The 11,516-nt window shown below is 36.0% G+C and overlaps 2 protein-coding genes across 2 annotated transcripts; both read right to left on the reverse strand.

Annotated features, from left to right (window-relative positions):
• Positions 1 to 527: 527 nt before the first annotated feature.
• Positions 528 to 2,961, reverse strand: LOC128741614 (26S proteasome regulatory subunit 6B). Its single transcript, XM_053837561.1, has 5 exons — positions 2,842 to 2,961; positions 2,654 to 2,731; positions 2,045 to 2,595; positions 730 to 1,215; positions 528 to 673 (listed from the first exon to the last, which is right to left on the reverse strand). Exons 1-5 carry the CDS (start codon positions 2,872 to 2,874, stop codon positions 589 to 591), a joined length of 1,233 nt encoding a protein of 410 aa, XP_053693536.1. The 5' UTR covers positions 2,875 to 2,961; the 3' UTR covers positions 528 to 588.
• Positions 2,962 to 9,582: 6,621 nt separating this feature from the next.
• On the reverse strand, positions 9,583 to 11,516 carry LOC128743221 (surfeit locus protein 6 homolog). The gene is made up of 3 exons (XM_053839756.1): positions 11,310 to 11,516; positions 10,762 to 11,249; positions 9,583 to 10,117 (listed from the first exon to the last, which is right to left on the reverse strand). The coding sequence occupies exons 1-3, from the start codon at positions 11,410 to 11,412 to the stop codon at positions 9,896 to 9,898; spliced, it is 813 nt and encodes a 270-aa protein (XP_053695731.1). The 5' UTR covers positions 11,413 to 11,516; the 3' UTR covers positions 9,583 to 9,895.

Raw genomic sequence — 11,516 nt, forward strand, 5'->3', positions numbered from 1 at the left:
AGCAATTCTTTGGCCCTATTGGAATTAGCATTCAACAAATTAGTGTTAAAATCACCAACAACATTTTATCATACTGAAATTTGAAATCAGAAAAAATATCGTATAATAGTTGAGAGCAGTCAGTGTCAAGTGGGTTGTAGAAAAAACCCATAAGCATTTTATTTCTATTTCATTTCAGTTCAAGTATTATGAACTCAGTGCATGAATTAAAAGCTGCATCATCATAGATTATACGTGAAATACAACAAAAGTTTAATAATTTTTATAAATGATGGTCATCTTGCCCCGCAGGTTGGTAAAATTCCGAAAAATCGATGAATTTTTGCACGTGAATATTTGATATGCGTTATAACTTTTGGCATCAAATATTTAGGTATAGAGGTTATAGAAAAGACTGTAAAAGATAACTTACCGAGGGTTTTGAGCCCTTTGGTGTAGATTTCTTCGGATATATTGAAAGTAAGCTTAAGGTGGGTATCTTGCCCCGTCCTACCCTAATTTTAATAAATACGACGGTTTTAATTCGTAACATCCAGCAAAAGTACAGTAGTATATTTCCGATGTATTAAGCCAAAATTCAATATAAAATTATTTATAAAATTCGTGTTCTGTTTCATCTTTCTTTATGTTGTTTTTATACCCTTTCTCGAAATCTTTCGCAAGGACAATATATCTAAAAGATAACTTTATATAGTTTCTAATTTTCATTAGTACAACAAATTTACCAACCTGTTTTCTCTAACAGCGTGCATACCGGCTTCTTGGCAGATAGCATTAATGTCAGCTCCCGATATTTTGTCTGGTCGTGCAACATAATCCTCAAGGTCTACGTCTTCAGACAAGTTCATTTTAGCGGTGATAGTTGAAAATATCAATCGTTTCTGACGCCGGTCAGGTAAAGGAAATTCAATTTTTCTATCTAAGCGACCTGGACGAAGCAAAGCAGGATCTAATGTATCCGCACGATTTGTAGCCATAATAACCTTTACGTTGGTAGTCTGATCAAACCCGTCCATCTGGTTCAGTAGCTCCAACAAAATACGCTGTACTTCTCTATCGGCTCCAGTTTGCGCATCAAAGCGTTTCGTAGCGATGGCATCGATTTCATCAATGAAAATTATCGCCGGGGAATTTTCCTTAGCCAAACGAAACACGTCACGCACCATGCGAGGCCCTTCGCCCAAATATTTTTGAACAAATTCTGAACCTACAACCCTACGACATAAAGATTACATTATGTTAACGCAAACGCAATGCAGGTTTAGTTTTTTTTTTCTTGAAAAATGATATCTGGAAGCTTTTGGATTCCACTTTCACCATTAATTATTTTTGAAGTACATGCTGTTCTAGCCCTTTACCGATGACTTATAGTTCCTATAGGTTTAGGAGTAGCAGGGGCATATCACAATAATATTTCAAACCAATGGACATTGGACACTATCTAAAATTAATGTAGGTATGCGAAATATAGGTTACGTAGGACATTTCAACAACGTTAAGCAGTAAGAAATACATCACTTTAGGAAAATCCTAATCAAACTAATTCTCAGTGACGTTTAGCTTATTACCTTGAGAATTCAACCCATATCCAATAAACGAGCTCGATTCTCTTTACGTCCCCTCTCCTATGGCAATCACGCGGCATAAATGCATTTCAAAAGTAGAATCAATACGTATATCAAAATATTGTATTCCGGTTGAAGCGAAATTTTTGATCGGATGCGGGTCCGATCGGTATGTAATAGAGACAACCCAATGTTTATTATTAAGCCAATAATGCCTGCGACTGTTTCATGCAAAACAGATCCAATCCAAAGGCATTTGCATCAAAAGGATAAGCGTATATGAGAGGAGGCACGAAGAAAATCTTTCATTTACACATTCGACAGTTTGTTATATTGCTCGAGGAATATAACCTATATAAAAACTGTAAAAACCGACGTAAGAGTCTGTAGACTTTATGTAGCCAGCGGAATTGTTCTACTGCATAGCTAAGCTGATTGTTTACTAAAAGTTAAAAATCAAAAAGATTAGGGATACGTACCTGATAAATGCTGCTGTAGTATGATGAGCAACTGCTTTAGCTAACATAGTTTTGCCACATCCTGGAGGTCCATACATGAGAACACCCCTTGGAGGATCGATACCAATTTGCTTATAGAGCTCAAAATGTGTAAGTGGCAATTCAACAGCTTCTCTTATTTCTTGTTTCTGCATGTCCATTCCACCAATATCTGAATATTGGACATCAGGTTTTTCATCTGCTTGCAACATTGATATCGAGCTATCGGCTTCAGGCGGTAAAACGTCAACTAAAGCATTGCTGTGTTTATGCAATGCTACACTTGCAGAAGGTTTCAGTAATTCGCGATCAATTGTGGAAAGAATACGAACAAAATAATTAGATCCCGTAGTTGATCCCACAATACCATTATTTTGATCAACTGCCTCTAAAAACTGTCCGATAACCAGAGGAACAGACTGAATACGCTTAACTTCTTCTTGCGCATGGAGGTACTCCTTTTTCAAATTTCTTTGTTCATCTTTGATATATTCCTCTTGCACCTCAAGAAACTCGAGCATTTTCTGTAGTTTCTAAAAAGGATATTTCAATTTGTTAGCAATGTGTTAAGCTTAAATGTTACGAGTTTACCTTATATTTTGTGTACAAGTCCTCTAAGTCTAACTCATCTATTGTAGCATCTTTTGTAGGACGAACATCAGATTCATCCTGACAAAAAAAGAATACAAATTTATATATGATTACAAATTTATATATGATTACAAATTTATATATGATTACAAATTTATATATGATCGCAAATTTATATATTTATCTACCTTGTCGACTGCCAAGAACTCAATATCTGCCATTTGGATGAATAATCTAGTAATACTCCACAAAACGTTAACACAATTTAGTGACTTGCAAGTTGCAACAATTCAAGCGGAATGACGGGCCACGGGAATGGAATGACTGAATGAGTTATGAAGTATCCATTTTACGCACTATAATTGCGGATGCTATAAATTGTGTTCGTAATATGCGAACAATCTTTTTGACTAGAGTGACTATATACAGAGTGGCGACAAGTCTCGCGTCACTTTTGATTTCGTCCAATGTAACAATTCCACCATATTGAGAAAAACGAGATCGAAGTTCTTCGAATTGAACTTTAAATTGTTTCAAAATGAAATAATTTTCAGTCATTCACTCAACGTGGTTGATGAATAATAACATTCAATATTTAACGGAGATTTTAAAAATCTAATTAAAACTAAGCAGTTTTGGTTTATTATGGAAAAAGTTACATTGGACTGTTTACCATCTCATGCTGTACTTTGGACGGTTTTATTTTTCCAGGCTATTGCACATAAATTAAGCGAGATCACCGTAAAATACGTGCGTTGCCGTGCTACGCTATTTTCGAGGTTATTTTTCAATATTAGACCGCTTGTTTCACTTAAAATGCATAAATAATGCGAAAAAAAAACTTTCTCTTGCTAAACGTCCAATGTACAGATTGGGTTTGTTTTGATTTTTTTTGCACTTTGGACATCAGATGAGAACGACCGAAGTAACAGTCAGTCATTCGTAATTCGAATGTGCACATTGGACATTTTGATAATGCTAATTTTTTCACCTCAAAATAATTCTATTTGGGCAGGTGTTTTTGTATAACATAGAGTTTTAAAAAAGCAATAATTTGTTGTGATAAACCGGATTTGTTTACATTTGTTACATTGGACGAAATGAAAAGTGACGCGAGAAGTCATCCCAAATGTATGCAATGCGGTTTTTCCAAGGTTTTTCTTTCTCTTTCCTGCATACGCGTTGGATAGGTCATCTGCTCGATTGTAATGACACTGACAGATAATTATCATTCCAATTTTGACATTGTCGCCACTCTGTATATAGTCACTCTATTTTTGACTAGAGTGACTTAGAGAGCCTTAGAGAGTCGCCATCTTAAACCGAAATTTCCAATCGAACAGAATCAGTTGTCAAAAGTAAGTCCAATTGAACAGGAGACTTGTCAAAACACCGATTAGAGAGCCTTAAAAAGAGTAACGACTAGAAAGCCTGTTAAAGATAGAGAGACGCCATCTCAAATCAAGAACATTTTTTGAGATTTTTCTAAATTTCTAGCAGCTTTTTAGGGTAAGCGTACCAGTAGGGGCGTATTTAGTAGTAAAATTTCAAATTTATGGTCGAAATACAGTGATATCAGAACAAATATACATGTGCAGCGTCAGTGCCCAGTACGGGTAACATTGACAAACGGTAGCATTGACGGTTAACATTGACCGAAGCTTCCGCGACAGCGAAAGTTTTACCTTTCGGTGCGGTTTTGTAAAGTTTACCCAGTAAACCATTTGGTTTGTATCCAGCTTTTTACGCGCTATAATGGAGGACGCTATCCAGCTTTTTACGCGCTATAATGGTGGCCGCTATAAATTGTGTTCATAATATGCGAACAAACTTTTTGACAACTCTGCATACATCAAATCTGGCACTCTTCTCTTGCAACACTACCGTGCTCTTTCTTTCGTTTACGTCAAAGAAGGAAAGCAAAACTGTGCGAAATGTAAACAAAACTAGAGAGCCTTAGAGAGTCGCCATCTGAAACAAATAATCTAGCAACAATGCAGTTGCGTATATCAGTGTTGCCCCACGCACAGATTATTCTGTGATCAACAGGCATTTGGAATAAATAACTGTTTTAAAATCTTGATATGTAATTCCTTTTTAAGATAATTTTACTACAGTTAATGGTCGTACCGTAAATAGTTATGCTGCTGTTGTCTGTTATTGCTTATTCTTTTGAGAACCAGTGATTTAAATTAAAGATTTTGAGTTTCATGATGCTACATATAATAATAACATAGTCAAGGAACCTTTATTTAAAGCTTTTATTTCGAATAATTCATAAATAGCTGCTAAAAATTTAGAAAAATCTGCTCAAAAAATATTCTCAGTTTGAGATGGCGCCTCTCCATCTTTAACAGGTTCTCTAGTCGTTATTCTTTTGAAGGCTCTCTAATCGGTGTTTTGACAAGTCTCCTGTTCAATTGGACTTACTTTTGACAACTGATTCTGCTCGGTTGGAAATTTCGGTTTAAGAAGGCGACTCTCTAAGGCTCTCTAATCATATCCTGTTGCAATCCACATGAAATTAAGGCGGAACCGAAAGTGGCTAACGTTATTGTATTAGTGCGACAAACACTGTACTGTACATCTCATGTGTTCGTTAAAAACCTAAATGTTTATTTGTAATTGGTTTATTGGTAATATATGTCAAATAGCAGAGCTTGCAAACATAAACAGCTGATCCGCAGCCAACCGCACTGACTACAAACCTCCCGAAAAAGGGTTTGTTTTCTTTATCAAGGCATTCCGATTCAATCAAAATTAACAGCAGCAACTGAATAATGCGTATTATCACTAGGATGTTTAATTAATCCGCTTGCATCGGATTGCGTTTTTGATTCCTGCGTTTGCGTTTTGTTTGTTTACTTCACTCTAAGCTCATCGATGCGGCGAAAGTTGAAAGCTCTTTAAAAGCTCATTGATGTGACGAAAGTTTGATACTGTGTTGCTGCTTTTTCGGAAATCGCTAGTTCAATGACTATGCGTAACTATGCGTAACCAAATATCTATTAACTAATTCCAAATTATACATTGGTCACTTTTATGAACACGTAATGATCGATATGTTCAGTTAAATTTATTTTCCATTAGCAATTATGTTTTGCTGAGCGTTTATTGATACATAGCAGATCGATAAATTGAATTACAAGTTTTAGGAAATTATAACAGCGCTGGAAGCACTGATTACGTGGCGAAAGCGTGCTCTGCCAATACAGATGCATTTTTAAGGCGCAAAACAATACATGCTTCGAATGGTAGCCATTTATCCAGCCATCTTTGAGCCACTTTCGGTTTCCCCTTAAGGTGTAAGTTTTTATGAATATTTCACTGGTTTTACATGTTTAATCAAAGGGTAACTCTTATGAAATGTCATTCTATTTGAAATTCACGTGGCTTTCACGATGAGTTGATGTGAATTGATGTTGAGTTGATGTGATCATCTCAGTGTTTTACTCATGGTTTTACCATTGAATATGATTCATGTGTTATCCTTATGAAACTGTAGTGCTTAGCACCAGGAGAATATCTATGTGATCTGCACATTGATCGCACGTGTATCCAGCTTTTTACGCGCTATCCAGCTTTTTACGCGCTATAATGGCGGACGCTATAAATTCTGTTCGTAATATGTGAACAATCTTTTTGACAACTCTGCATACATCAAAACTGGGCACTCTTCTCCTGTACGGCAGTGTTGCTCTTTCTTTCGTTTACGCAAAAGAAGGAAGGCAATAGTTTTGTTTACATTTCGCACAGTTTTGCTTTCCTTCTTTGACGTAAACGAAAGAAAGAGCACGGTAGTGTTGCAAGAGAAGAGTGTCAGATTTGATGTATGCAGAGTTGTCAAAAAGATTGTTCGCATATTACGAACACAATTTATAGCGGCCATCATTATAGCGCGTAAAAAGCTGGATAATGGCGGACGCTATAAATTGTGTTCGTAATATGCGAACAATCTTTTTGACAACTCTGCATACATCAAAACTGGGCACTCTTCTCCTGTACGACAGTGTTGCTCTTTCTTTCGTTTACGCAAAATAAGGAGAGCAATAGTTTTGTTTACATTTCGCACATTTTTGCTTTCCTTATTTGGCGTAAACGAAAGAAAGAGCACGGTAGTGTTGCAAGAGAAAAGTGCCAGATTTGATGTATGCAGAGTTGTCAAAAAGATTGTTCGCATATTACGAACACAATTTATAGCGTCCACCATTATAGCGCGTAAAAAGCTGGATAGTTTTTTCGGTGATATAACAATAAGCAACTAGAGAGCCTTAGAGAGTCGCCATTTTAAACCGAAAATTCCAATGAAGTAATTTGCGATTTCGTCACTAACGAGAATGACATTAGCTGCAGCTCGTTTATGTTAGAGTGACTATATACAGAGTGGCGCCAAGTCATCCCAAATGTATGCAATGCGGTTTATCTTAGGTTTTTCTTTCTCTTTCCTGCATACGCGTTGGATAGGTTGTCTGCTCGATTGGAATGACACTGACAGATAATTATCATTCCAATTTTGACATTGTCGCCACTCTGTATATAGTCACTCTAGTTTATGTAGGAGTGAGTTATGGGTAGCGAAGAGTGGAGGAGAGGATCCGGGAGTTTGATATTTGATGTTTTTGATATTATTCCTACTGCAAACAGCCTCAGCGAGGGCCCCAGCTAATGTCAAAAAATCTTTATATGTGTGCGTGGTGGAATACTTCATCGAACAGAATCAGTTGTCAAAAGCAAATCCAATCGAACAGGAGACTTGTCAAAACACCGATTAGAGAGCCCTAAAAAGAGTAACGACTAGAGAGCCTGTTAAAGATAGAGAGACGCAATCTCAAATCAAGAACATTTTTTGAGATTTTTTTGAATTTTTAGCAGCTTTTTATGTATAGGCGAATTCGAGCAAAACTAATAGCAACCGTTCGCTACCTGGTTGTGATTATTGGAACTACAAAAAAAGTGCAATTCCCAAAATGCTTGCTGGCACCTATATGTAGCTCAACTTTCAAAGTAATATTTTACTGAATTAACAACAGTGGGAATGATGAAAATGGATAATAAAGGTTAGAAAATGCATTTCCTTTCATTTGATATATATTGTTTCTGATTCGGGAGATTATTAGAGCTTCGCAAGTGTATTTACGTTTACGAACTGATAGGTTATATGTTTGGTTCTTTGCGCAGATGATGCTAATCACGAAAATAAATCCGTTAACATTTAAAAACACATTGGAATACATTGAAGACTAAAAATAATTGGTGATTCCCTATGCAGGATATGTAAATTTTACAGCTGATTCTATGTACTTTTGTTTCATCCGGAACAAAATCAAACATTAACATTTTTCTGCCATGTAGTTAATTAATTCGAATACTATCACTTACCTTAGCGTAGATAAACAAATTTCTTCCAATATTTCACTATCTAACATCCTGGCAATTGAAAAGGTTCATCAGAAACTGTATTTTATTTCAGCTTTTTTCAAAAATGTATGGAGTTTGACAGCGATTTTACTTTTCATCACTTTTTTTATGCAGCGCCTCCAAGCGGGCGATAGCTTGTCAAAAACGCCTATTATTCAAAATAAAAGCTTCAGAGAAAAATTCCTCTAGTATGTTGTTTTTATATATAGCATCGAGAAACTCGAAATCTTTAATTTAAATCGCTGGTACTCAAAAGAATTAGCAATAACAGACAACAGCAGCTTAACTATTTACGGTACGACCAATAACTGTGGTAAAATTATCATGAAAAGGAATTACATATCCAGATTTTATAAAAGTAATTTATTTCAAATATTTGTTGATCACAGAATAATCTGTGCGTGAGGCAACACTGAAGGCCCAAACACAATGCATACGGATTTTACTACGTTGCGGCAATTTGACAGTTTTTCCATGGGTTTTCTGTCAAATATCCGCAACGTAGTAAAATCCGTATGCATTGTGTCTGGGCCTTGACAGACACAACTGCATTGTTGCTATAGATAATTTGTTTCAGATGGCGACTCTCTAATACCAGAGACAGACATACAATTGTACCAGCGTTGTACCTGTACAATTGTATGTCTGTCACCGTGTACAACGATAGAATCACGCAAGCAAAGTGGTACAACGGTGGTTTCTGTACCTACCTCTTTCACCGTTGTACGAAGCTACAACTGCTCGATTTTTACTGCGCGCAGCGCCAATGACAGGTAGTTGTGATAACAAAAACTAAGCAGAATTTTAAATTAATTATTATTTTGCAAGATTTTGGCAAAGATTTAACGCTAAACGCTCGGCATCTTGAAATTTGTGTTTACATTTCGAGAATAGGAACAAAAAACAACGCTTAGACCATGCAATTATAGATTATCGGTGATGAGCACAGCCACGTACAACGTACAGTAGTATGTCTGTCACCCTTCCGTTGTACATGTACAACGCTGTACACGTACAACGCTGGTACAATTGTATGTCTGTCTAGGGTATAAGGCTCTCTATAAGCAACATACACTCACGCTTCATAGCATCGCTGAATATACGAATATCGTGAGCAACGCAAAAGTGCGAATTACTACCTTCTGCTGCTTGTTAAAGCCACTAACACTACTTTAAACTATTCCCTTTTCGTGGTAATATTATTTTGAATACTTTCCGGCGTCCCTGGGCATTCTATATCTGATAAATCGAACACACTCAATGTTTAATATTCAATTTTTGAACGAATTCTGATGTTCACATTGAGGTTCTTTTGGTGATAAAATTCAAAGCTGATGCGTGCATTATCGGCGAGGCAGGCGAATAGTGTATGTTCATGAGGGATGTTCATCGATTCAAATGATCACTTTTTCGTGAATTCTCCAACCACTGGACCCATGGTTTGTATAAAACTGAATTCGTAATAGAAGTAAAATAAAGTAGTTAAGAAACATTTTCTGAATTCAGACATAAGTATTATCGAAATTTTTTATTTTTTCATCTTAATTAACATCGAACTGCTGTTAGTATTTATAAACTCAAATTTGTCGGTTGTCACGCGTTCATTTTTGACATCTAAAAATATTAATCCTTTAATAATTTCGAGTTGGGTTAATAAGAATCCAGGATAAAAACCTGGGGTGACATTGCGATTCTCGTTTCGATTGATTTTGGTTCGTTTCGCTCATTCATTTAACGTGGTCGAAACGAACCGAAATCACTCGAAACGAGAATCACAATGTCACCCCTGTTCTTCATATCAAATTAACAAATCAAATTACGTGATCAAAATCCAGGTATAATGCGACCCTTTTTAACTAGCTTTTGTTTCTTTTTGTTTTTCTTTTTTTCTGCTCGGGATTTAATGTTTTCCATTCGTTGTTTCTGTTTGGTGGTTTTCATATGTTCAACTTTTTGAGTTCGTTGTGCCCATTCCTGTTTGGACTTCATGACTTGCTTCTTCCTTTTTTGTATATTAGCAGAAAGTAATCCGATATCGTCTTTCATCTAAAGGAAAATTTGATTAAATTATGAAAGTAAAACAGTTGAGTGCAAAGCAATATATGCAATATATTGATAAACATTGGTTTTTTGGATTATAATGAAAAAATGTGTAGAAGACACCAGGATGATGACACATAATCATACTTTTATGAGCGTTAGTTAAAATCCTACGGATCTAGAACAGGACATGACTATTTCCGAATTTCTACTGTATTGTGTGTTCTGTTTTGCTGTCGTTTATAATCAAAATTTAATTTTAATAATGAAATGCGAAACGTGATTTATGTCGCATAATTTGCGGCGTATCTCGGAGCTGTTGCTCAACAAACGAAGTGATACTGAAAATAATTTGCAAAGACAACAATGATACAGAGCGTATAAAGAATTTTCGTTAGGGATGGCGACCATTATGAAAAGAAGATTAAGAAGTCAGGTGACACGTCCTGTCCTAGCTCCTAGATACAGACTAAAATGGCGGGGGCTGAGTCTCAAGGCCAACGCCGAAGAGTTCTATAGTCGCCGAAACACTGACACACTACTGAGAATTAAAATAATTGAATTGTGGGAAACTCTCCGATTCTAGTTATTCTAGGGATAGATTCGTAAACGCCAGGGAATACAATACAAATAAAAGCAGCTGTTTTTACCTTTTGGCCTAGCGTTTTAGCAATAGCCCGGTCCCATGCTTTCTTATTTTTCGCTTCTGAGTATGTTGAACTGTCTCCTTTTGATTTAAGCGCATTTAAGCTTTTCTTTTCTTCTAATGCTTTACGCAAAAGTTTTTTAGTGTCAGTTTCAGTGCCTTTTTTAACAACATCATTCTCATCGATCTGGACTTTTGAGAACAATAACTTTTTCATTGAATTGTAAAATGGTTCAACCTTCTCGATTTTCTTGGTTGTTTCAATTTTTGCTGTGGGTTGAATATGTGCAGAGAGCTGAACTTTTTTTTTTCGGTCTTTTTTCAACTTCTCTCTGCTTATATTTTTAACGCTGCTCGACTTTCGCTTTCGTTGTAGATACTTGCTTTTTATTTTGTTTTGCATCACCTTTAGTCGGGTTTCATGTTCCGCTTTTTCTTCTGGTTCATATTTCTTACCTTCTTCTAAGAGATAATCGCTGCATACAAAATCATCTAAAACAATATGTATCGATAATACTAATTACTATTACCATTATTCCACGTGCTACCAACCAGATTTTGAACTAGGGACTTGAAATGCATCTAGTAAATACACATATCTATCACTCACAAGCTGCAGTTTTTCCTTTAGTATGTATTTCTCGTGTGCTTTCATATTTTGCAAGAAAATTGAAAATAAAGTAGTAAACAATACACGACTTATTAGTTAGAATCTTCGGTTTAGAAAGACGATTGATATTGATGCGGTGTCTGAATCCA

This window comes from Sabethes cyaneus, chromosome 3 (assembly GCF_943734655.1).
Source record: "Sabethes cyaneus chromosome 3, idSabCyanKW18_F2, whole genome shotgun sequence".
Lineage (NCBI taxonomy): Eukaryota > Metazoa > Arthropoda > Insecta > Diptera > Culicidae > Sabethes > Sabethes cyaneus.